This window comes from Ornithorhynchus anatinus, chromosome X3, assembly GCF_004115215.2.
Source record: "Ornithorhynchus anatinus isolate Pmale09 chromosome X3, mOrnAna1.pri.v4, whole genome shotgun sequence".
NCBI lineage: Eukaryota > Metazoa > Chordata > Mammalia > Monotremata > Ornithorhynchidae > Ornithorhynchus > Ornithorhynchus anatinus.
Genome location: NC_041751.1, coordinates 31,180,673 through 31,206,317, shown reverse-complemented (window position 1 = coordinate 31,206,317; position 25,645 = coordinate 31,180,673). Strand labels below are relative to the sequence as shown.

General features: G+C 49.8%; 2 protein-coding genes across 9 annotated transcripts in view; one reads left to right on the top strand and one right to left on the bottom strand.

Annotated features, from left to right (window-relative positions):
• The window catches only part of TMEM175 (transmembrane protein 175), an 81,178-nt gene extending 66,091 nt beyond the window's left edge, over window positions 1–15,087 (bottom strand). For 2 of the 5 annotated variants that reach the window (XM_039910664.1, XM_029053656.2), the window contains exons 1-9: window positions 14,921–15,087; window positions 14,763–14,801; window positions 7,150–7,247; window positions 6,433–6,484; window positions 5,576–5,611; window positions 4,725–4,808; window positions 3,025–3,195; window positions 2,687–2,765; window positions 50–188 (exon numbers count right to left, since the gene is read on the bottom strand). In XM_039910664.1, coding sequence (XP_039766598.1) covers window positions 50–188; window positions 2,687–2,765; window positions 3,025–3,195; window positions 4,725–4,808; window positions 5,576–5,611; window positions 6,433–6,484; window positions 7,150–7,247; window positions 14,763–14,801; window positions 14,921–15,055 — 833 coding nt within the window. In that variant the 5' untranslated portion in view covers window positions 15,056–15,087. The remainder of the gene's footprint in view (window positions 1–49; window positions 189–2,686; window positions 2,766–3,024; window positions 3,196–4,724; window positions 4,809–5,575; window positions 5,612–6,432; window positions 6,485–7,149; window positions 7,248–14,762; window positions 14,802–14,920) is intronic. The other 3 variants (XM_029053657.2, XM_029053654.2, XM_029053655.2) reach the window with 3 other exon arrangements.
• A 7,152-nt stretch (window positions 15,088–22,239) lies between these two features.
• The window catches only part of GAK (cyclin G associated kinase), a 96,795-nt gene continuing 93,389 nt past the window's right edge, over window positions 22,240–25,645 (top strand). For all 4 annotated transcript variants that reach the window (XM_007672826.3, XM_007672827.3, XM_007672828.3 and 1 more), the window contains exon 1: window positions 22,240–22,562. In XM_007672826.3, the coding sequence (XP_007671016.1) occupies window positions 22,418–22,562 (145 nt within the window). In that variant the 5' untranslated portion in view covers window positions 22,240–22,417. The remainder of the gene's footprint in view (window positions 22,563–25,645) is intronic.

Sequence of the window (25,645 nt, the reverse complement as noted above, 5' to 3'; positions counted from 1 at the left end):
GGGGGACGGCTACCGAGTGGCTTCCAAACTGAGACACCAAATGCCTTACCATATATCGAGAATGAGCAGGGTCGCTACAATAGCATAAACTCCATCACTGAATGCTTCAACACGCTCTTTGCTCAGGGGTTCATGGATGTTAAAAGTAAAAAAGTCCAAACTCGGACGACGCTCTTCTTCCTTTGGACCTGCAATAGAGAATGGCCATGAGGTTTATAAACTCTGGGTACGAGGCATTTCCCGCTCTCTACCTCACAGTTGCCTCACCCTAACTAAAGCTACCTTTTCACCCAACATTTATAATAATAATAATAATTATTATTATTATGGTATTTGTTAAGCGCTTACGATGTGCTGAGCACTGTTCTAAGCATTGGGGTAGATACAAGGTAATCAGGTTGTCCCATGGGAGGGGGCGCTCACAGTTTTAATCCCCATTTTACAGCTGAGGTAACGGAGGCACAGAGAAGTTAAGCAACTTGCCCAAGGTCACACAGCAGACAAGTGGCAGAGCCGAGATTACAACTCACGTTCTCTTACTCCCAAGCCCCAGCTCTTTCCACTAAACCAGGCCGCTTCCCCTCCCATTCCCATTTAATCTTCCCATCCCTCTTTTTCATTGTCTCCCAACCCCATCACCCTCCAGTCTCATCCCACAACACAGCAAAAGAAAAACTTGCATTTTTTTCACTGGGTTGGGAAAAAATATTCCCTTTTTTAAAAAACGGAATTTGTTAAGTGCTTACTATGTGCCAGGAACCCTTCTAAGCACCGGGGTAGGTACAAAGTAATCGAGTTGGACACAGCCCATGTCCCACATGGGGCTCAGAGTCTTAATCCTCATTTTACAGATGAGGTGATTGAGGCACAGAGAAGTTAAGTGACTTGCCCAAGGTCACACAGCAAGCAGACAAGTGGCGGAGCCATTTCAGGTCAGGGAAAGTTGTTCTGGATAATACCCGGCGGGGGGAGGGGATGAGGGCAGGAAGGTAAAGAGGGGGCCTACTTATTCAGGTTCAGGTTCTCATGAGGTTCCTCTTGAGTGGCCCACCAAGAGAAATCTTTTCTGGCAGAAAACAGAAAAAAGCCCGAGAAAGGTTGCTGAACCTGTTCCCAATCTCACGACAAGGTGTCCTACGCCCACAGTTAGCAGAGAATCAGGAGATTAGGAAGAGTGGGGATGTGAAGGAGTGCTTTGAGAACAGAAACCCCGAAAAAGGCAGAGCCAGGGTTCAAAGGGACAATTTTGGAAGAGAAATTTATAATTAACTGAGCTCCATGATATGCATTAACTGAGGTGAGAACAGTATCTATGAAGAAGGAGGACACCTTATATTAATGACACTACAGTCACTATAGACAGTAGGAAAGGGCACCTGTTAATCACCATGTTGGTTAAAAAAACATTTCTTTCGATTTCCTTTCCCACTCCAGGCCTCATGGAGTGGTGTGTGGGGTTTTTTTTTCCATCTTTTTTTTTTTCCCATTTCCTTTCTCTAAAGATAGTGACCATCACTGAAGGCATTGTCAATGCTTGACTCAGAGAGGCCAACTCTGGTTTGCGCCAGAAGTTGGAACTTATTTTTCCTGGCTCCAGTCTTTAAATAGTTCTCCTGTGTTAAAGATTTCCCAGGATTTACTAATAGTTTACCTCTTTTACCCTATCCTGAAACACTGACAGTACATTTGAGAACCCGTGGCTATTTAAAAAAAAAAAAAAGCAAACAAAAAAAACGACTGAAGGACAAGATGTCGAATATTAAATAGTGTGGACAGTGAAAGCTTCTGTAAAGTAGGGAGTTTTGCTCCCTTACATTCTTAATAGTTGTTCCTAGTACTGTTTAGAGGAGGTCTTGGGATGTTATGTAGGAAAAAAACACCAAATAGAATCGGGGAAGAAACAGGTTTCTAAGCAAGAGGTAGACTCCAGAAAGCAAAATTCAAAATACACTGTCTACTGACATCAGTAAATGAACTCTGCTAAGTCAGTATCCCAGTAGGAAACTGTCTTTGCTTTTGCTGTCATCTCCTTGTAATCTAGGCTTGTAATCCCCATTCTCGGCAGTCTGTGGATTTTCCCCTTCTGGGGGGACTAGCTCTGGGAAAAATGGGGGCTGAAGGGCGGGCGGGGAAGGAAGCATCAAATTGCCTGAAATTAAGTGCCTAAAATATAACTTTTGATAAGTTACAGTCAGCAACCTCTCCAGAAACGGCCAGCAATGTGGAGACAACCTCAGAGAAAATCCTGAGGGCACTGGTTTGGGTTAGAGGCAAGGTAAGTGTTTCGGGGGTGTGGGGGGGAGGTTATGCAAAGAAAGACAGGTAGGGCCAGGGTAAGGGCTAAATTTAGGGATAAAATCAGTGTAGGGTTGGAGGAAGGCAGAGGTAAGTGGGGTAACTTGCCCCATGCCCCAGGCAATGTAGTGTTCCACATTTTGGGCTGGGCTGGGCTGCCGTCTTCAGCTCCCCGGCCACGGCGCTGTACACAATGGAAGTCGAATAAATGCTAAACCTGAGCAACCTTCATCAGAACGGAAAACCTCAAAAGAGTGGATTCTCCCGCATCTTTAGTAATGTACAAAAAGATAAAACACGCCAAGCATCTGGCATTCAAAACACATTTAGAAAAGACTCATGCTTGTCATCTTTCTGTTTCATTCTACATACTATAGACACTATTACCTACCAATAATCTTGTCCTTACACCACATAGTTAACTTGTGGATGTACGGAAGGAAGATAACAAGCCCAAGAAGAAGGTAAGACTATAGAAGGAAATAAAAACATTCATTTTAATTTTCGGTTAATGTAGAATTTTGATCCACATTTATACTTTTCAATCAACCACGTTTCACGATCCCATGAGTCAGGAAATATTACTGAATATTAAGTACCCCAAAAATATTTTCGATATTCAATCAACTCGATAAATCATTCTTCCAACATATAAATCCATTCAAACTGTGAGCCGGTACGTCAGACAGCCCTCCAAGGGTGCGAAAAGCGGAATTATTAAGAACTTACCATGGGGTAAAAGAAAAAGGAGAAGATGGCTGCCAAAAAACAGAAAGCCGGTCCTCTTAGTATAATTTTTAAGATGTGCTGCTTGTATAAATGTTTCAGATTATTTTCAGATCTCCATATCTGATGGTTCAGTAAATGTGGATAGTGAAAACCATATACTACTATCACCGCCTGCAAAGAGGAAAAAACAACCGTGTTACTACTTATCCACTCTTGTTAGCGAGCCACAGTAAAGGTGGAATAATGGCAATTTTCCAATGCCCGTACGTGAAGTTTGTTCTTACATGTATTTTGGGTGTCACTGCCATCTATAGGCCTGGGCCACATCTCTTGCCGGACCTTAACTCTGTTTCATTTGGACCTCACCCAACTGACACTGACGCTGGCACTCAAACCCCCTCCCCATTAGCCCTCAGCGCTTTCTGGGACTGAGTCAAAAGGCGACAGAAGTCAGAGGAAGGACGAATACGGGGAGATTCCAAGGACAAGATGGGGGGTGTGGAGGGAAGGGGGGTGGGAGGAAGAGCACCGAAGCATTTGCTTCTAGATGCGTGTGTGGGTATGAATTAATATAAATCGGGGGGCAGCTCTTTTGTTGTTCTGTTGCTCCGGCCTTATTCCGGTCCATTCATTCCGTCGTATTTATTGAGCGCTTACTGGGGGCAGAGCACCGTACTAAACTCTTGGGAGAGCACAATACAACAATAAACGGATACATTCACATTCCCTGCCCACAGTGAGCTTATGGTCTAGAGACGTTCCTGCAGCTAATGTGGACAAAGACTGCCCGCGCATTCCGCAAATGTGCCATATCCCGGCTCGCTTACTCTTCTGTGGTATTCCGTCCCCCAGTGGGAACGTGGCTGGCGGAGACGAGAGCGTGTGGGCGGCCCTGCATTAGAATCGATTTCTCCGGGGAGGTTCTCAGTCCTGAAGTTTCAGGACCAAGGCTCATCTGGCTTTCCCACCGGGAGACTCCATCATCCCATTCAGGTTTTCGTATCAAGGAGGGTGTGGGGGTCAGTGGGCGAAAGTACTGCCCTGTCTGACTTTAGAAGAGAAGCCAGGTTAATCAACGCTTCACTGAGGAGCAGTACTATTCGGAGAACCACGACAAGGTTTTCTACGAAACCACTCGACGCGCACAGGTGGTCAGACGTCACCTAGATACCCTATCGGCTAGAGGAGGTAAACTACACAAGGAAAGGAAAACGCCCAAGTAACTTTCCAGAGAGTGTTGGTCTTAATTATGCAAAGCCGACACCTCTCATCCGGGGTTCGGCTTCTCAGCCAGTTGCTCTCCCAGAAGGAACACCTGATAAAATCTCCGTACAAGGAGCAGGAACTGCAAAGAGCTGGAAGCAACTGCTCTCTTCTCTGGTTAGGTCAGATCCCAATTCTGCCTCAGCCCTTTCTTTTAAAAAGGTCCTTCCAGTGGCTTCCTAATAGGAAGCAGTCCTCCGTGTAGCTTAAATGCCCTCCTGGAGGCAAGGGACTCATCCTTTGTCATAAAGATGGATGCCACGTTGCGATAACACAGGGAAAGCAGTCACCGTAAAAGCAGCAGTACTGCAAAACTTAATCTTAGCCGGGACTAAAAACTAGAAGCTTTTGCTCGTCAGAACTGGAGCGTGCCCTAGTTCAAACCACAGAATCTCTAAAGGACAGGTCAAATGAAAGCCGAAAAGGACATCTCATACCTGAATGACACCCATAGTGACAACGCAACTGCAAAATAAGAAAATCCCCAAAGGCACATCCGGGAAAGACGCCATTAAGGAAAACTGTAAGGAAAAGTCAAAATATTAAGTGCCGCCCATTAGGGTGAAAGTTGGCAGATTGTAGGATGCTACTGTTCTCGTTACTTTCGACTTGACGTTTTACGCTCCTTTCGGAGAATTACAGAAAAAACGGATTGGAAGGATGAGCTCCTCCAAAGATGATTTTTTGACCAATGTTCCTTAACCTGCTTTCAGCATCATATGAGGAAGCACTCACTCTTTATCTTTCCTGGACTCACTCCCTAGGAGCCTACAAGAACCAGAAGGGGCATTCTTATTAATCAATCAATCAATTAATCGTATTTACTGAGTGCTTACTGGGTGCAGAGCCCTGTACTGAGCGCTTGGGAGAGTGCAGCACAACAGAGTCGGTAGAAACGTTTCCTGCCCACAACGAGCTTACCGTCTACATTCTCATGTGTGGCCAAGTCTCTTTCATTTGCCTGAGCATGTTCAGGTGTGTTCCAGGGTACTGATGGCAAAGTGGGACTTTCTCAGCTTCTGTCAATCAATCGATGGTATTTATTGGATGCTTACTATGTGCACAGCACTGTACTAAGCGCTTGGGAGCTTACAGTCTAGAGGTTTTCTAGTGCTCACTGAGCTGTCTCCAATGTCTCCACTCTGAATTGGCCAGAGAACTGCACCATCTTCCACCTGGTCTCACTGGCAGCAAGTCGGCTGACTTGGGCTTCCTAGGCCCTTTAGGCTGGGATTTGTGATTGAAACCCCAGCGCGCCTTGGAAAAAACACGAAGTTCGCTTACTTACTGTGTAAGGCAAGAAAGTAATGATCATCATACAGGCCTAGAAAAGAAGAATGCGATGAAGCGTTCGGTCAAAGCAACGATTCAGAAAATGTGCCGCTGTGCACCCAGCTGGGGGCGGAACTACCGGTGGGGCGGCTAGGGCAGTTTCTCCGGAGCTCCAAAGGAGCGCGACTGGATCTCCTGCGCCACAGAATCGCCTGTTCGGTCTGGCGACCGGTGTACGTCGTCCATCCCCGGGGCTATGCTTCAAGCCCCTCCTTCCCAACTTCCCCCCGCCATTTCCACCCCCCTAAATTCCCTCTCTCAAGCGGGGTGAGGCTAAGACATGGAATCCATCCCTAGGGCCCCACATAACACTTGTGCTGCTGTTTTCCTCCAAGCTTTTGAGATAGCAAAAGATAATGGATTACAAGTGTCCTGACCCCCCTCCCCCGCAAAGAAAAAATCCCATTTCTCAAACTATTTTAGCCCTGAACAAAATGAACACCACCCATGAAATATTTGACATTTCCTTAATCCAAATATTGACAGAAGAGTTCATCTTCTGGTCTTTCTACTTCATCCCTAAACTACGCAGTAACAAGAAAAACCTTGTTTGGCTTGAGCTTTCTTCAATCCCCTGGGTTAAACAACTTTTGTCATTTCGAGGAAATGAAATTTCAGGGAGTATTACAAAAGGAAATATCACATAACCTGAAGAACTACTTTCTCATGGAAACTTAAATTCTAGGCCATGTTAAATGAAACGGGCAATATTAAACAAATAAAAGGGTGACCAGTGTGGAAGATGTTTGCAGCTTAGTCTCATTTCCCCACGAATTCAAGTGAAAGGTTCTAAAAAAGGAAAAGAAAACTCACCAAGTTCAACAAAGCAAGCGTATCATCTATCTGTCCGATTACCTGAAACAATCTTTTTTGAAATTAGGAAACAAAAGAAATTTAGTTAATGAACCATTTTAACTTACAGAGTGAGTGCCTAGCCACTTTAAGTGGACTTTTCTTCATTCATTCAATCGTACTTATTGAGCCCCTACTGGGCGCAGGACACTGTACTGAGCATTTGGGAGACTACGATACAACGATAAACGGACACGCTCCCTGCCCATAATGAACTCGCAGTCTAGAGGCTGGGGGGGAGGCAGACATTAATATAAATAACAGAATCAAGGTTTTATTTCCTCAAGGATATTGGTGTGTGATATTTCCATGATCCCTGTTGGCTGCCCAAAGAATTCCTGGGACTTGGAATTCTGATAGCAAACAGATCTCCATGGGGGTAGTCAACTCTGGGAATTTTAGGGCACGAGTCCCCCAGTGAGTTGGGAATTTGGGATTTGGTAGCTGATGGAGATGCCTCATAACCTACTCCCCGCTTCCACCCAAATCACCCAGAAGTGTATCGTTGGGAAGATTTCAGCAAAGAGAACAGTAGTTCTCCAGTCCCAGAGGCTGATTCTACCTCCATGAAGTATATACTTATTAATGTGAATGTAGCGGTCCATTTGGATTTAGCATTATTAGACAAAAAAACACAACCCCTCCCCCCCCACACAACACACTCCCCAATTTTCTTACCTTATGTGGGCTGCCCAAGCCACGGTTACTATTAAAAATGTCATCAGGTAGACTGCAATTTTAGTTGCTAGAAGCTTTTGTATATTTTTGTCAAACTGCTGAAATGAAAGATAGGACAAATTAATTCCTTGGATACTTCATTAAAATGATACCCTGAAAGAACTGTAATAGCCAACTCTTAATTTTTTTTAAGGCACGGTATCCAGATTATGGTTTCACCAGGAAGCAGCGTGGCGCGGTGGAAAGAGCACGGGCTTTGGAGTCAGGGCTCCTGAGTTCGAATCCCAGCTCTGCCACTTGTCAGCTGGGTGACTGTGGGCAAATCACTTTACTTCTCTGTGCCTCAGTTCCCTCATCTGTAAAAAATGGGGATTAAGACTGTGAGCCTCACGTGGGACAACCTGATTCCCCTGTGTCTACCCCAGCGCTTAGAACAGTGCTCTGCACATAGTAAGTGCTTAACAAATACCAACATTATTATTATTATTCTCCTTCTCTCCTACGGGTCCTGGCTCTCTGTTGATTTTGTTGCTGAACTGTATCTATGCATATTACTAAAGGATGAAAGTAAAAGAGAGTAAGTAAAACTCACACGAATCAGTTTTTGGCTTCCCAGTGCTCATTAAACCAATGGCTAAAAAGTATGACTTTGATTGTCTGTAATGTGGTCTTTCTCCTCTCCTGCCATGAACATAGATAATTCTGAATTATCCATCTTGGGGCAGGGAGTCAAAGCAGGCACAGATAGCTGAAATACACAGGAGATCCCCAAACTGCTTTTGAACTTCATCAATTCTTTTCCTGGAATTGCTAGCAAGTAAACAAAATGTGTGTCATATTTTATTTCCCCATCCACCTTCTCATTTGAGTGCAAGTGCACAGTAAAACTGCCAAAAACCAGGCAACAGGAGAGAAGTAAACCTCACGGGATTTGGGTAATCCAAATATGGCACAATCAGACCCTGAATAATTGTGCTTTTAGAAATCACCTTGGTACTGTGAAAAGCTTATGGATCTCAATTTATTACCCGTACAACTGAGACATTTAATTCTATCGCTAAGGCTCTGCCGTTCTGATCTCTGACTACATCGAACCAAACATGATTAACTGCTGATCAGAAAGGACACCGTAAGGGAGGGGAAAAAAAAATGCCGTGATATCAAAACTCTGCCCACAGATCTCCGGCAAACTTTCTTCCACTTTAATCTTTTGGGGCGGCTGCCTCCCTGGATCCAACGGAGATGTCAAGATGGTGGCCATGGCTGGAATTCTCTGTTGTAGTGTACTCTCCCCAGCACTTAGTACTGTGCTCTGTACATAGTAAGCACTCAATTAAATACCATGGATCGAATGACTGATTCTGGCAAGGCCGCTCCACTTCTTGCTGCGCTGCTGGTAGAGGGAGGATCCACGATCAGGCAGTGAGCAGGGCAAGCCCCCTCCCCCCACCAATCTTTTTCACTTGAACCTCCACCGCACTGAGCTATCTTAGCTCGGGAAAAGGTGGGGCTGCTAAAGCATGGTTCCCCTGCCCCTCGCCTGCTGGCGAACATAGAGTGAGGTTGTCTGTGTTTATATTGGCTTGATCATGAGGCTTTCACTAAGAAGAGGAATGGAGGAATGGGGCGTGGATCTGACGGCAAGGGGGAAGAGAAGCCTGCTTTAGATCATCAACAGACAACAGGAGGATAGCAAGTCAGGTAAGGCCCCTATCTCTCTATATATCCGATTTTTTTTCTTTTGATCTCCACGCCCCTGCACCGACTTAGCCCAGGAAAAGGGGGCCTTCTTCTGGAAAGGGGTTTCCCTGCCCTATGCTCCCTAGCTCTAGAGAATGAAGTTTTGCATGTGCTGAAGTGAGATCTTAAATTCATTTTCTATTTTCCCAGTCTCTCACTATTTACAACAGGTACCTCCCTTACCAGACCCCTTTCGATAACCAGTATTTTGTACATTGGAAGTGCGAGTCTCCCTCAACTGTAAACTCGCTGTGGTCAGGGAACATGTCTACTCACTCCGTCGGACTCTCTCGAGATATATATGCCTTCTATTCCTTCGCTATAACGAGAATCCCTTCCCTCTAGACTGGAAGCTCATTGTGGGCCAGGAACCTGTCTACCAACTCTGTTATATTGTACTCTTCCAAGGGCTTGGTAGAGTGCTCTGCACCCAGTAAGCACTCAATACCATTGATTGATACATAGCTGCCCATCTGTTGCAAAATGACACCAGTGAAAATGAGGTTGCACGTATGTGTGGGTTGTTCTGGGGGCTTTTTTTAAATAGCGTCTGTTCAGCGCTTACTATGTGTCAGGCACAGTACTAAGTGCTGGGGCAGGTACAAGTTAACTGGGTCGGGCACAGTCCTTGACCTACTTGGGGCTCACAGTCTTAATCCCCATTTTACAGATGAGGTAACGGAGGCCCAGAGAAGTGAAGGGACTTGCCCAAGGTTACACAGCCGAAAAGCGGCAGAGCCGGGATCAGAACCCGGGTCCTGACTCCCAGGCCCACGCTCTATCCGCTAGGCCACGTTGTTGTTGAGAGGCACTCTCTTTCATACTGTGCCCATGAAAATAGAGTGGGCACTTTCTCTACCCTTTGCCATTTGGGGTAAGTACTACATCCTGAATAGTACGCTGCCAAAGGACATTCCTGTCTCTCCCTCAGGAAGAGATCAGAATGGGATTATCTGTGTTTCACAAGACTTGGGGTTAGAGGGAGGGAAAAAGTATATTCTGCTGCCAGTAGGACTTGGGCTTCAGTTGTTTCTGGCACTAATGGAGACGCTTTGCATTGCCCTGCGAGAATGTAAACTCCCTCTGGGCAGGGATCATGTCGACCAGCTTGAGTGTACTGAACTCTCCTAGGTGCTTAGTACAGCGCTCTGCCCGTACGTAAGTGCTCAATAAATACCACCGATTGACTGAGTCATTCACACCCTCACCTGATCTCTCTGTGGCTAGCAGCCTGCACCGCGAGGTGGCTGGCAAGAACAGCAGGTCGGCCTGGAACAGAATATCTGAGGGATCTTGTCGACAGCAGACACTGCCATACCCTCACCAATTTTTCACAAGCTCTCGTTGAGTATGTCATCTAAGTGGCTTTAGTGTGGAGTGGAACAGTGTGGCTTCGTGGACCGAGCACTGGCCTGGGAGTCAGAAGAACCCGGGTTCGAATCCCCAGCTCCGCCACTCGTCCGCTGGGGGGTTTTGGGCAAAGTCACTTCACTTCTCTGGGCCTCAGTTACCTCATCTGTAAAATGGGGATTCAGAGTGTGAGCCCCATGTGGGACAGGGACTGTGTCCAACCTGATCAACTTGTGTCGACCCCAGGGCTTAGAACAGTGCTCGGCCCACAGTAAGTGCTTAACAGGTGCCATAATTATTACTAGTAGGGAGAGTCCTGTCCCCTTTCTTGAACAAAAAAACAAAACAAAACAAACAACGGAAGAGCAGAATGAAAACCCCATAAAGCAGAACAAAAGAGATAAAAAATCAAAAATAGAAAACAATAAAGAAAAGCAAAATAAAAATGGAGGCGAGACACAGAAGAACCACGCTTTGTCCCCAGAAATATTCTTTCTGTGGGCCAGGTCACTGAAAAGGCAGGGAGAAGGAAATATGAATACAAATGTGTCTGCCACTATCTTGGCAAATGCAGCTGAAAGCTAGAAGGTAAAGGATGAGGCTGTGGGAGTGCCATTAAGCCTTCTTTTCTTGTGGAGGATGCTGGCTGTGGGAAGTATATATACACGTGTGTATGCATACATATGGTTGGAGAGTGTATGCCCCGTGTCCCTCTGGGCATATGTCTCTTTCCTCCTTAGTTTATTGCTTCATAGCCCCTAGCAAACCACAGGCAATTCCACCAGCATCAACTCAGTCTAAAGAGTTTGTGGTTCTATTTTTATTTTTTCCCCTAAATACTGTTTCTTCTATAGAGCAAGTTGTTATTTGCCTGTGTAGAATCAGCCCGGGTTGAATATATTTAGCTCCCCTTAAAATGAATTAGATCTGCGAGGGATGGATGAGGTCAGTGCGAAACTGGGCATCCGGTGCGACACTGAAGAGCGAACGGAATCCCGGGGTCGGGAGTGAGGGGTTGAGGGGTCGCAAACATCGGAGCTGCCGAGTTCTGAAGAGCTGTCTGATGGGACCCGCAGCGGACGCTGGGCTATAACAACAGGATATACCGATCTCTACCATCACCAATTCTTCCTCTGCATAAGGCTGGGCCTCAGAATATTAAAGCCTAAGGCACATTTTTGTCTTTGGCGCTCTTTCCTCATCGCAAGCAGTGGGAGGTTCCTGATTGAAGGGGCAAAGTGCACCCCTCACAACGTTTATATTTCCGACCCCCCACCCCTACAGCTGTGACAGTGACATAAAATGGATTCCATTTGTTGTGATGGGGTGGTGCCCCTTCCAGAATGCTACGAATCCTTTTTTTGCTGACGGCATGTGGTAGGGATGAGAAGCCTGGTACCGTCCCTCTCGCCTACCCCCTGCTGACGACCGGAATCTGCCACTGTCCACCTCCGTCTCCCCCTGGTATTCGCACCCACCATCCTAGATATGACTCTTCCAAACTTGCCCGGCCCATGAATTCCTTCCCTCTAAATGATGCTAAAAGAGGGCCAAACAATAGCCTTTTCTTTTTTCATGGAAGGCCAGCATAGGGCAGAGGAGTCACGGAATGAAAATGTATGACAATCCTGATCATATGATCATTTCACTGAAGCAATCCACTTCCTATTTAAGGCAGACTTGGCTGGTTGGGTTATTTCCTCTTAGAAGGCTCCATGGAACTGGCCTGAATTTGCCCACAGAAATTTGAGCAAGAACAGAATAAAGAATTGGCACCAAAAGCGGTCGCCACGCTAAACGGTGGAGGGCATCTGCCTCAGCCACTTCTGGATGGGCAAGATTACGGGTGCAGTTTCAGAGCCAACGCGGCCTTTCCGGGCTGTCCACTGTGCACTTGCCATCCAAGGAGGAGGAGGCAGGTGCTGTTGGATACAGATCAGAAAAGAAAAAAGCTAAACCAAACCCCCGAATTTTGGAAATTGAAACCTGGTTTCTGCCCAAATTAAAATTCAAAAAAGGCGATAATTCTCCCGAATGAAACGATAATAATAATAATAACTGTGATCTTTGTTAAGTGCTTACTATGTGCCAGGCACTGTGCTAAGTGCTAGGGAAGATACAAGGAAATTGGGTTGGACCCATCCCTGTCCCACACTGGGCTCAGAGTCTAAATCTCCCCAGAAGTAACTGAGGCACAGAGATGTTTGTGACTTACCCAAGGTCACACAGCAGACAAATGGCGGAGCCGGGATTAGAACCCAGGTTCTTTTGATTCCCAGGCTTCACTTATATATATATATATATATATATATATATATATATATATATAAAAGACATCCATGCTTTTATTTGATCACAGTTCAACAATACTCAGTGCATGGTCCAGAAGGCGGCATACCACGTCACCCTGGCTGGCCTGAATGCCGGCCTCTGACCGCACCGGGAGTGCCAGTGCCCACTTCTGGGAGCCGTTTCAGGGCCGTGGTATGATTTCAGACTTGGAGTGGAGAACCGTCTGCAAACTTTGCCCCTCAACTTACCTGTCCGCCTCCTCCCCCATTCATTCGTTCAGTCGTATTTATTGAGCTCTATGTGCAGAGCACTGTACTAAGCGCTTGGAATGTACAATTCGGCAACTGATCGAGACCATCCCTGCCCAATGACGGGCTCACATTCTGATCGGGGGAAATCAGTCAGTCACCATGACTGACAGGTGCACCCCGGAAGGCCCGGAAAGCCCCTTAGTAGCGGCTCCCTTTGGGAGCCTGGCAAGTCTCTCTCTGACAAAGGATACAAACGGCTAAAAGACCCTCCACATCACAGCTACTGCTGACCCACGGGACTCTCTATTAAGGTAACGTTGCCCAATTTAGGGGCTGGGACCCCAGCATCAAAATCTTCATTTGGGGGCAGAGGCTCTAAACTGGAGCAAAAAGGAGGATGCTACCCAATGAGCAAAAACTGACTGCTGATGTCAGTTAGCCCAACTGCAGTCTTTTTAAAAAGTCAAAGGCGACAAACCCCCGGGAAAAGAAAAAGGTCTACCACGCGTTTCGAAGTGACAGAATGACGGAACCTTCCAGATGTTTTATTCCTCAAAGATTCGTCACGCAAATACCCTAAATCCAATGGCCAACTGTAAAACGTATGGACTTGGAATGTCTACGTACACCTATTTCGGTGGTATTTGGTAAGTTGTGGTGAAAACTTGGTAAGTTATTTTTAAAGTATATTTTTAAGATTATTTAGGAGTTAGGATTGATACTGGGGGATTGAACCCTAGTTTAAAAATTATTTGGGGTATAAATCAGAAATCTATATCTTAAGGAAAAACAGAGCGCTGTCTTAGGGAATAACAAAAAGCTAAGCACCGCCACGCTGGGTGAGAAAAACGGCTCGTTCAACCGGCGTTCTGTCTTTGACAACGGCACCGAGAACATCTGGGCGGTTGGCGCTGGGCCTTCTAAAACTGCGGTCTGATGATCTATCGTGGACTCCCCGTCCATGAATTTGGCCAGAACTTTCTTGACCCTGGGAGTCACGGGCCCCGGGTTCTAACGCTGGCTCTCCCGATGGCTGACCGCGTGACCTCGGCCCGGTCGCTTAACTTCACTGGGCCTCGGTTTCCGCAGCTGTAGAACGTGGACGCGACACCCACCTGGGCCGTGAGGCCCACGCGGGACGGGGCCCGTGTCCGACCGAATCCACCCATACCTACCCCGGCGCTCGGAGGGGCGTCTGCCACATAGTAAGCGCTTAACGGATGCCGTGGAGAAACCTGCTTACGATTCAGCTTCTCCATAGGAAAAGCCCACGGAAAGGGACTTTGGGCGGATCGGGAGTTTTCACTGGGGACACACGTAGCTCTTCGTCGGGGCACCCACCTCTCCCGCCCTTTTTTTTTCTCCTGGAAAATGAGAGCGCCTCACACCAGCAGTAGAAGGGTTATATTTTCACGAGGCGAGTGACGGAGGGCCCGCTCCCCAAGGCACACGCCGCCTCGGATTTGGAGTGGACACGGTAGCTGATAATAATTTTGGAATTTGTTAAGCGCTTACTATGTGCAGAGCACTGTTCTAAGTGCTGGGGGAGATACAGGGAAATGAGGTTGTCTCACGTGAGGCTCCCAGTCTTCATCCCCATTTTACAGATGAGGTAACTGAGGCACCAAGAAGTGACTTACCCACAGTCACACAGCTAAGGGGCGGAGTCGGGATTCGAACCCATGACCTCGGACTCCCAAGCCCGGGCTCTTTCCACTGAGCCATAATAAGAATGTTGGTGTTTGTTAAGCGCTTACTATGTGCAGGACACTGTTCTAAGCGCCGGGTTAGATACAGGGTCATCGGGTCGTCCCACGTGAGGCTCACAGTTAATCCCCATTTTCCAGATGAGGTCACTGAGGCACCGAGAAGTGAAGCGACTCGCCCACAGTCAGCCAGCTGACAGGTGGCAGAGCCGGGATTCGAACCCATGACCTCGGAATCCCGAGCCCGGGCTCTTGCCACTGAGCCACGCTGTACCTGATCTGGGTAGATCTTCGTGTGGGCCACGGGCAGGATCTGCAGCAGGTGAAAAAAAGACAGAGGGAGAAAGGTGAGTCATGGCGCGCTTCGGCCCTCCTCAGCTGAGGTAACCGGTGGCGGGCGGGGGTGGGGGGCAACGGGGCGCCGATACGCACCATGACGGTGGCGATGATGGACAGCAGGGCATCGCTGTAGCTGAGCATTCGGGGCGAAGCATGGAGCCCGCCATTTAGAGCGGGGCCCGCTTCTTCGTCCTCCTCCACCTCGTCCGGGGGCCTCGCCCGGGACATGGTGGCGAGCGGGCGGGCGGGCGAGCGGTGGCGCGGCCCACTCGGAGCCGAGAGCCGCCGGAGCTACTGCGCATGCGCCCCGCCGCCGCCGCTCGGCCGCGTCCGGGCGTCGCATTCATTCGTTCATCATTCAATCATTCGATAATAATAAGGTTGGTATTTGTTAAGCGCTTACTCTGTGCAGAGCACTGCTCTAAGCGCTGGGGGAGATACGGGGTCATCAGGTTGTCCCACGTGAGGCTCCCAGTTAATCTCCATTGTACAGATGAGGCCCAGGGAAGTGAAGTGACTCGCCCACAGCCACACAGCTGCCAAGTGGCAGAGCCGGGATTCGAACCCATGACCTCGGACTCCCAAGCCGGGGCTCTTGCCACTGAACTACGCTGCTAGCGAGCGCCGACTGCGTGCGGACCCCTGGCCCCGAGGTCTGACCAGCATCAGAAGTCAGGCACGACCTCAGGTGGATCAACCAACGACATTTACTGAGCCGTGTGCAGATGCTGCTGCTGCTGCTGCTAATAATAATGATGTTGGTATTTGTTAAGCGCTTATTATGTGCCGCGCACTGTTCTAAGCGCTGGGGGAGATAGAGGGTCATCACGGGAGGCTCCCAGTCTTCATCCCCATTTTCCAGAGGAGGGAACTGAGGCCCAGAGAAGTGAAGTGACTTGCCCACAGTCACGCAGCTGCCGGGTGGTAGAGCCGGGATGATAACGGTGGTATTCGGTAAGCGCTTACTACATGCCGAGCACCGTTCTGAGCGCTGGGGTGGGTAGGGGGTCATCGGGCCGTCCCACGTGAGGCTCACAGTCTTCACCCGCCCCTTTTCCAGAGGAGGGAACTGAGGCCCGGAGAAGTGAAGCCGCTCGGTCGAAGTCACACGGCCGACGAGTGGCGGAGCCAGGATTAGAACCCGCGACCTCTGACTCCCAAGCCCAGGCTCTTGCCATTGAACCACGCTGCTTCTCTAATAATGATAATGGTGGTATCTGTTAAGCGCTTACTATGTGCCAGGCACCGTTCTAAGCGCTGGGGGGGGGGACGGCGGGGAATACGAGGTCATCAGGTTGTCCCACTTGGGGCTCACAGTTTTCGTCCCCATTTTCCAGAGGAGGGAACCGAGGCCCAGAGAAGTGAAGCGACTGGCCCGAAGTCACACAGTCGGCAAGCGGCGGAGCCGGAATTAGAACCCATGACCTCTGACTCCCAAGCCCGGGCTCTTGCCACTGAGCCATCGCTCTACTAAACCCTCGGGAGAGTACGACGGAATCGGCCGACACGTCCCCTGCCTGGGGCTGGTTTTCCGGGACTTTCAATCCGCCCCTCACACGGGCAGATCATTCATACCCTCCCAACTGGCTGGCGGGTGGACGGAACCAGTTCTGAGCGGTGAACCCCAATCGGCTCGATCTTTAATTGAATTCCGCGCAGATGTAGACGGCCGTGACGTCTTCCCTCCATCACTGCAAACGGCAGAGTGGTTTCTGCGGCGGCAAGGTGACCCGGGGTCCTGCGTCTCCCAGCAGCGTGGCATAATGGCGCTCGGGAGAGTACGGTACAATGGAGTTGGCAGACGTGTTCCCCGCCCACGACGACCGTGCGGTCTAGAGGGGGACACAGACATTCACAGAAATAATTTATAACGTGTAATCGATAGATATGTACTTCAGTGCTGTGGGGTCGAGGGTGGGGCGAACATCAGATTCCCGAAGGGCACAGATCCCAGCGCATAGACAATGCAGAAGGGAGAGGGAGCGGGGGAAAAGAAGGCCTAACTGGAGAAGGCCTCTTGGAAGAGATATAACCTTAAGGATATGGGTTCGGGGTCTGCGGTGAGCTAGACAAGACGGGGGTACGGTGGGTAGGTTGGCATTGGAGGTGAGCATGCTGAGTTGTATAACGTCGGAGAAGTGAGATAGGAGGGGGCAAGATGATGAAGTGTTTTGAAGCCAACGATGAGGAGTTTTTGTGTGAGGCAGAGGTGGATGGGCAACCAGTTCTCGAGGAGCGGGGAGACGCGGTCGGAACTTTTCTACGTGTCCTCGTTTGACTGGCTGTGTGACTCTAGTTTTTGTTTCTCTAATGGTATTTGCTAAGCACTTACTATGTTGCAAGCCACGTACTAAGCGCCGGGCTAGATACGAGCCGATCGGCTTGGGCGCCGTCCACATCCCACACGGGGCTCACGGTATTAATCCCTATTTTACAGATGAGGTAACCGAGTCACAGAGAAGTTGACAATTCATTGTTCCCAGACCTGTTCCTCTCCCCCCATCTCTCCACTTGTCTCCTTTTTTCCCCCCGTCCTTTTTCCATTTTCCCTCCAAATCCACTTTCATTCAACCATCGGACATGACAGATCCGAGGCACTTGCGTAGAAGACCCGCGGGGACTCGGCGAAGAGGACCGGGAACGCAGTGGAGAGCCGGTGGAGAGGGACTTGGTAAAATGGGCAAAACTAATCTGAAGAAGGTCCGTAGCCTAGTGGATAGAGCAAGAGCCTAGGAATCAGAAGGCCCTGGGCTCTAATCCCGGTTCCGTCACTTGTCTGCCATGTGACCACGGGCAAGTTGCTTCAGTTCTCTGTGCCTCGATTCTCTCCTCTGTAAAATGGAGATTAAGACCGTGAGCCCCAAGAGGGACGTGGACTGCGTCCAACCTGATTAGCTTGTATCTATCCCGGTGCTTAGTACAGTGCCTGACACATAGTAAGTGCTTAAGAAATACCACAAAAAAAAAAGGGGGCAGATCCGGGGCTCGAACCCAGGTCCCTGATTCCCAGTACTTTGGGCTTTCCAGTAGGCCATGCAAATTATTCTTCCAGATTCATGCTCAGCTTTGTACTGATGCAGTCAGTGTCCCTTTAGAACCAATTATTATTTTCAAAGACATGTTAATGATATCACTGCCAATATAATCGTGATTTAAATGTTTTTATTTTTTACTTTCGGATAAAGTGACTGACAATACCTTTGACATCCAACAATGAAGTCTAATTAATCTTTCCCTTGATTTGCAGTACTCCTCTTGGTGCAAATGAAGGTCTTTCACGTGCAAGTTGCTGACTTTCTCCAGCTCAGGCGCTAACCTTAGAGATAATAATAATAGTAATAATAAAGAGCTTGGGTCTACGAGGAGGATGACAACATCTGACTTAAGCTTGAAGTTTTGGATGGCTGCCTGGATCATGCTGTTGGTACGGGGGAGCCAGAATCAGATTTAGCTATGCCCCGAGGTAAAGTATAAACTAATGGGCTGGTGGATTTTTGGTTTTTTTTTTTTGGAATGGTATCTGTTAAGCGCTTACTCTTTGCCAGGCACTGTCCGAAGCTCTGGGGTAGAAACACGGTAGTCGGGGGATGGAAAGGGGCCCTAAAGTCTGCTTCTCTCTGTTAGAATACGGTTGATAGTACTGACTAAGCTGCTCAAAGTTACACAGCAGACAAGCGGCAGAGCCGGAATTAGAACCCAGGTCCTTCTGACTCCCAGGCCTGTGCTCCATCCACGAGGCCACGCCGCTTCTCTGTGGGATGGGGAAAGAGTCAGCCAGAGCACCGCATTTTTGTGGATCTTGATGGTGAACTCTGGGGAGCCATAGACTGGGAGCTACCAACTCGGTTGTGCCGTGCTCTCTCAAGCATTAATACGATGCTCTGCTCACTTAGTAAGCGCTCAGTAAATACCACCGATCGATTGATCTTCGTTTAACAGTGAGTTGCCAGAGCCTTGGTCTGCTGACGGGGTCAAATGTTTTGTAAGTTCTGTGAAAACAGTCTTGGGGTTGTTCCAAGATTCTTCACTGTGAAATAACCTGAAAACATAGTAAGCACTTAATACATACCATCATCATTGAAAAGATTTTTAGAAATCGATTCGGTCTATTAGCAGTCTGGCTAGCTGGTTGTCTGGCTGGCTGGTAGCCTACCTGGCACAGTGCCTGCCTGTTTGGCTGGTTGCCTACCTGCCCACATTCCCACACCTTATAAGCAAGTACCCTACGGTAAAAATCAATTTCAGTTCGAGTCCCTTTCCCAACCCTTACAAAGGGTAAATTGCCTTTTAATCAAGCCAATCTATCAGTAGTTTTTATCGAGTGCCAATTACAATTGTGGCCACATATGACTAGATGTTCTGAAGTATCCTGTGCAGTCTTTTTAAACAGCCAAAATGCACTGGGTACCTATTTTGTAAAGATGCAGGGATCTGAAGGAGCCATTTAACGCTATTTGAAAGTGACACTAAGTGAATGATAGAACTTGTTTTTTTTTTAAAAAAACCCCAAAAAACAAACCTCCTTTAATGATATATGTGAAAAAAATGACAAAAAAGAACAGCTTTCGCTTTGATTTGGCAGGAGAAGAGACATTAACGATGGTAGAAAAGCTCTTTTTTATGTCATCAGATCACTAATCTTGGCAGGTTCGGGAGCTTTGAGACGTGATGGATTTCATGGCCTATGCCTGAAATCCATCACTCTGAAGAAGGAAAAATATTTTTTGAGAAGAACCTATAGCTGGCACCTGTCTCTGTGGGTCGCTCTTTATCACGAAGGCCGATTTTCCTTACCATTGGATTGTCGGCAGTTTGAAGGTAATGAGTCCTATTCTTCTTTCTGGATGACTGTTGAACTAATAGACTTGTAAGTGCCCCAGCTTTCCACGGCCAAACGGTCTACTTCGTTGTGCCGTTACAGTACTGTTCATTTTCATGTTTGCGTCGCGAAGCTAAAACCCACTAAATATGGCAAATTCTTCGAGTTTGGATCCCCACTGCCCCATCTGGCTTCACCCCCCAACCCCCCCATATCTCCCTATTCCCATTCCTGTCCAAACTCTTCGAACGGGGTGTAGACACCCGCTGCCTCCATTTACCGTCCTCCGACTCGCTCCTCGATCCTCTACAAGGGTTTCCGCCCGCCCCCCCGGCGCTTGTGATCTCTGAACCCGACTACCGCGTCAGCCTGCTCGCCGGTCTTCCTCCAGTTGAGATAGTTTTTTCTAAAACTTCATTCTGCGTGAGTCTCCCCACTCCCGCCATCCCTCCCCCTTCACATCTGACCGACCACAGTTCTCTCCACCTTCAAAGCCTATCTGCCATCACCTATCCTCCGGGAGGCCCTCCCCGATGACTCTCTAACTTCCCTACCTAATATCCCCCCTGCTCCCGACTGCCACTTTTTTACGGTACGCGTTAAAAATCTACCACGTGCCGGGCACTGGACCGAGCGCCGGGGTCGATACAAGCTGTGCAGATTGGACACGGTCCATGTCCGACCTAGGGCCCACGCCCTTGATTCCCATTTTACGAATGAGGGAACCGAAGCCCAGAGAAGTGAAGCGACTTGCCCAGAGTCACTCAGCGGACGAATGGCGGAGCCGGGATTAGAACCCAGTCTTTAGAGGAGAACCCACCTCGGCCTTCCCGGGCCATCCGAGCACGTAAGTACTCACGACTCCCACGACACCTACGTGCCCATCTCACTCTCTCTATCCTTCCCTCGTATCTGTGATTCGTTTGAGCGTCGGTCTCCCCGGCGACGTCGTCCACTCACCGAGGACGGGGACGTCGACCGATCCTACCGCATTTCCCCCGAGAGGTCGGGACGGCGCTCCGCAGACGGGGCGCGAGAAATGCTGCCGATTAAGACCGTCGAGTGCTCGTCCTGCGTCAAACCCCGTTCTAAACCCCGGGTTCGAGCCGAGGTTGGACGCAATCCCCGCCTCACGTGGGGCTCGCCGTCAAAGCGGGAGGGAGAGCGGGAGGTCGGTGGACGAGAAGCATATACGTTCATCACCCTATTTATTTTGTTAATGAAATGAACATCGCCTTGATTCCATTTATTTGCTGTTGTTTTAATGAGATGTTCATCCCCTCGATTCTATTTATTGCTATTGTTCTTGTCTGTCCGTCTCCCCCGATTAGACTGTAAGCCCATCAAAGGGCAGGGACTGTCTCTATCTGTTACCGATTTGTACATTCCAAGCGCTTAGTATAGTGCTCTGCACGTAGTAAGGGCTCACTAAATACTATTGAATGAATTGAATGAATGAATTGAATGAATGAATGCAAGAGCCCGGGCTCGGGAGTTAGAGGTCATGGATTCTAATCCCGGCTCCGCCACTTGGCAGCTGTGTGACTGTGGGCTAGTCACTTCACTTCTCTGTGCCTCAGTTACCTCATCTGTAAAATGGGGATTAAAACTGTGAGCCTCACGTGGAACAACATGATTATCCTGTATCTACCTCAGCGCTTAGAACAGTGCTCTGCACATAGTAAGTGCTTAACAAATACCAACATTATTATTAGAGAAGCAGCATGGCTCAGTGGAAAGAGCCCGGGCTTGGGAGTCAGAGGTCATGGGTTCGAATCCTGGCTCTGCCACTTGGCAGCAGTGTGACTGTGGGCAAGTCACTTCACTTCTCGGTAGTAGTAGTAGTGTTGGTATTTGTTAAGCGCTTACTATGTGCCGAGCACTGTTCTAAGCGCTGGGGTAGACACAGGGGAAACAGGTTGTCCCACGTGGGGCTCACAGTCTTAATCCCCATTTTACAGATGAGGTAACTGAGGCACAGAGAAGTTAAGTGACTTGCCCAAAGTCACACAGCTGACAAGTGGCCGAGCCTGGATTCGAACCCATGAACTCTGACTCCAAAGCCCGTGCTCTTTCCACTGAGCCACGCTGCGCCGCAGTTCCCTCATCTGTCAAATGGGGATTAACTGGGAGCCTCACGTGGGACGACCCGATGACCCTGGATCTACCCCAGTGCTTAGAAAAGCGCTCTGTACATAGTAAGGGTTTAACAAATTGCCATTTGATTGCCATTGTTCTTGTCTGTCCGTCTCCCCCGATTAGACTGTAAACCCGTCAAACGGCAGGGACTGTCTCTATCTGTTGCCGACTTGTTCATTCCAAGCGCTTAGTACAGTGCTCTGCACGTAGTAAGCGCTCAATAAATACTATTGAACAAATACCAATATTATTATTCTTGCCCGGGGAGGGGGCGGGGCTTCGGGGAAAGGGGGTTCGGCTTAGAGGAGTCGGGGGGCGGGGCCTCGAGATGGGGGCCGGGTTTAGAGGAATCGAGGGCGGGGCTTCGGGGAAAAGGGGCGGGGCTTAGAGGAATGGCGGTGAGGGGGGGCGGCCGCGCCTTAATGCGCATGACGAGCGATGACGCTGGAGCAGGCGTCAAAGGCGCCGGGCGGAAGATGGCGGCCTCGGCCCTCGTCTGCTGCTGATTCGGGAGCCGAGCCGAGCGAGGTCCGGTCCGCCCGAAGCCCTCTCCCCTCTCTTTCTCTCCGTCCGTCCGCCCCCTCCGTCCCCTCCGATCCCCAACAGCCTCGGGCTCGGCCGGCGGCGCGGACATGTCCCTGCTGCAGTCGGCGCTGGACTTCCTGGCGGGGCCGGGGGCCCTGGGCGGAGCCGCCGGCCGCGATCACACCGACTTCGTGGGGCAGACGGTGGAGCTGGGAGACCTCAGGCTGCGCATCAAGCGAGTCATCGCCGAGGGTGAGAGCGGGGCGGGGGGCGGCGGCGGCGAGGGCGGCTGGGCCTCTGCTGACGCCGAACGCACCTCGGGATGGGGGGGGCGGAAGGAAAAAAAAAAATCAGCACCGAACACTCCGGATCCGGGGCTGAGCATCTGGGGAGCGGCCGAATGGCGCATTTCCGAAGAGGGTAGATTCCGGGTCATCTGGGGGCGAATCGGGCTCACGTCCCTTTGGCTCTACGAGGCCCAGTTCCTTAAACGGCACCGGCAGGGCCTAGGCCTTATTATTATTATCGGTAATAATAAAAGGTATTCGTCGAGCACTTACCGTGTGCTAAGGGCCGGAATAAAGCTACGCGGTAACGATATCCGGATCGAACACACCTCCACCCCTCCCAGTCTGATGGGGAGGAGGAACCGATAGGTTTCAGCCCCGTTTTCCAGATGAGGACACTTCATCCGATCGTATCGCTTGAGCGCGCAGTGTTGTGCAGAGCGCTGTGCCACAGAGCTTAGGCGCACAGAAGTTCAGTGACTTGCCCGAGGTCACACGGCGGCCGAGGGGCGGATTGGGGATCGGAGCCCAGATCTCTTAATTCCCGGGTCTTTGGCCTGGCCATTAGGCCGCTTAAATCTGGATGACGACATCCACCGGTCTCGTTTATCAGAGCGCTTACCGTGTGCGGGACACCGTACTGAGCGCTCCTCAGAACGGGACGGCGGTCTCCCCTAGGAGGGTAAGATGTCCGACCTTCGGCCGACCCCCACGGTGCGCATGAAATGATGGAAGAGGAGGCAGGGGACCCACCCAGCTGTTCTGGATCACCTTCAGCCCCATCCCGGAGATCTTTCCGGCGTAGTGACCGTACCCCGGCTCGAGAACGCCGGACTGGCTCCCCGGGGGCCCAGCCCTTGCCGCCTAAAGTGAAAAAGGGGATCCCGACCCCAGGGATCTCCGTGCGTCCCGCGACCGAGCTCCCGCGGGAGCCGTCGCCCACCTGGTTCCGCGGTCCTTCCGCTTCCCCGTCTCCTGGTGGTTTGAGGATACGGCCACGGGACCGCGCGCCTCCTCTCTTCTGCCGGTTTGGCGTCGTTTTTCAAACCGCTTGGAAGGCGTGAAGAGCCAAGTGCAGCAGGAATGGACCTGTGGGGTCAGATAAGGCGATCAGAAGCCACAGGGCCCGGCTGGGGGTTGGGAATCAGCACGGCGAACCCCGAGGGCCACCCGTAGCCCGACGGTAGTTGTAGTAATAAGGATATTTGAGCGTCGACTATGTGCCGAGCAGCGTACCAAACCCTGGGGTGGAGATGGGCGAATCGAGTTGGACGCAGACCCTGTCCCACACGAGGCTCACAGCCTCGGTACCCATTTTGCAGATGAAATAACTGAGGTACGGAGAAGCGAAGTGACTTGCCCGAGGTCACACAGCAGGCATGCGGAGGAGCCAACTCCCAGGCCCGGGCTCTATCCACTAGGCCATGCTGCTTCTCGGTAATAGGAGTAGTGGAATTTATTTTACACCTGCTTTGTAAGTGCACTGTAGTGAGCCCTGGGCGGATGTAACGAGACTAGTCTAAAGCAAGGTTCTTGCCCTTGGGAAACCTGCGGTCGAATGACTATGGTTTGACCGTCTTGTTCTAGGCCGTTCCTTGTTTGGAAGCTCAGGGACAGATCCGGGGCCGGAAATGTGGCTACTGGCCCAGTCACTCATTGACATTCTTTTTTGAGTGCTTACTCTGGGAGGGACCCTCTGTACTGAGAACTGGGGAAGAAATAGGGATGATAATTTCCCTTGGTCCATGACCCAAAATAGGCTCACAATCCAAGGATAGCGGGAGGAGGAAGAGGGAATGCGATGGACACACGAGGAAAGGCTGAAATAAAAGTAGCAACGTTATTTAAGAAAACAAGAACAATGGTACGAGCCAGAGTGCATTATGGCCAAAGGAGCGAGGTTACGTGGTTTTGTTTTTTTTTTTCCACTGCTCCAGCAGGCCGATCAGAGTCCAAGCCACAACCTTCTGACCGTTCCAGATGTTTGGAAGGTGTACTTTAGACCCTTTCCCGAACGGTGCTGTCTCTGTCCGAACGGGACTGGACGGGACTCCCCTTGGTGGGAGGAGAGGGCGGGCAGTGCGCTTCTGGACGCCGTCTCTCCCGAGGCCCCCGCGGTCGCACGGAAAAGAGGCCGTCGAGGCCGTGTGCTCTGCTCCCCCTTCGAAGCCTTATCGAAGGTCCGTCTCCTCCAGGAGACCTTCCCCGACTAAGCCCTCCTTTCATCTTCTCCCACTCCCATTTGCGTCGCTCCGACTTGCTCCCTTTGTTCGTCTCCCCTCCCGGTCCCACAGCACTTAGGTACAGATCTGTAACTTATTTATTTCTTTCTATTCATACGTGTCTCCTCCTCCAGGCTGTAAGCTCACTGTAGGCAGGGAATGTGTCTGTTGATAGAGCTGTACAGTGTTCCACACACTGTAAGCTCTCGATTAAATACGATTGACTGCAGTTTCTTGTACCGCCGGCCCCTTTGGAGTAGAACTGGGCAGAACACCCCAGCCCTCCGGGATTCACGCAGGAATCCAAGTCAACTGCCTCAAACGGCACGTTACTGTGGTGGCGTATTGTTTTAGCTGGCCCTGATACTAGCTTTCCCACAATCTTATGAAAAGCAGCGTGGCTTAGTGGATAGAGGATGGGCCTGGGAGTCAGAAGGACCCGCGTTCTAATCCCAGCTCTGCCATCTGTCCACTTTGTGACCTTGAGCAAGTCACTTCACTTCTGAGCTTCAGTTACCTCATCTTTAAAGTGAGGATTAAGACCGTGAGCCCCATGTGGGACGTGGACGGCGTCCAACCTCATTATCTTGTATCTGCCCCAGCAGTTAGAACAGTACCTGGCACATTAGTACTTAAGTACTTTTTTTTTTTTAGGTACTTAAAAAAAAAAATCTTATGGACTTTCATTTTCTGATGTGCTTTTCAGGCATTTGGGGGGTACTTTCAGGATATTTTAGACATCTCCCATCTTTCCTTGCCAGTGTACTTCATATCCCCTTTAAGAAGGATGCCGTATCTTGGCCACGGCCGACGACCCTTATGCTGT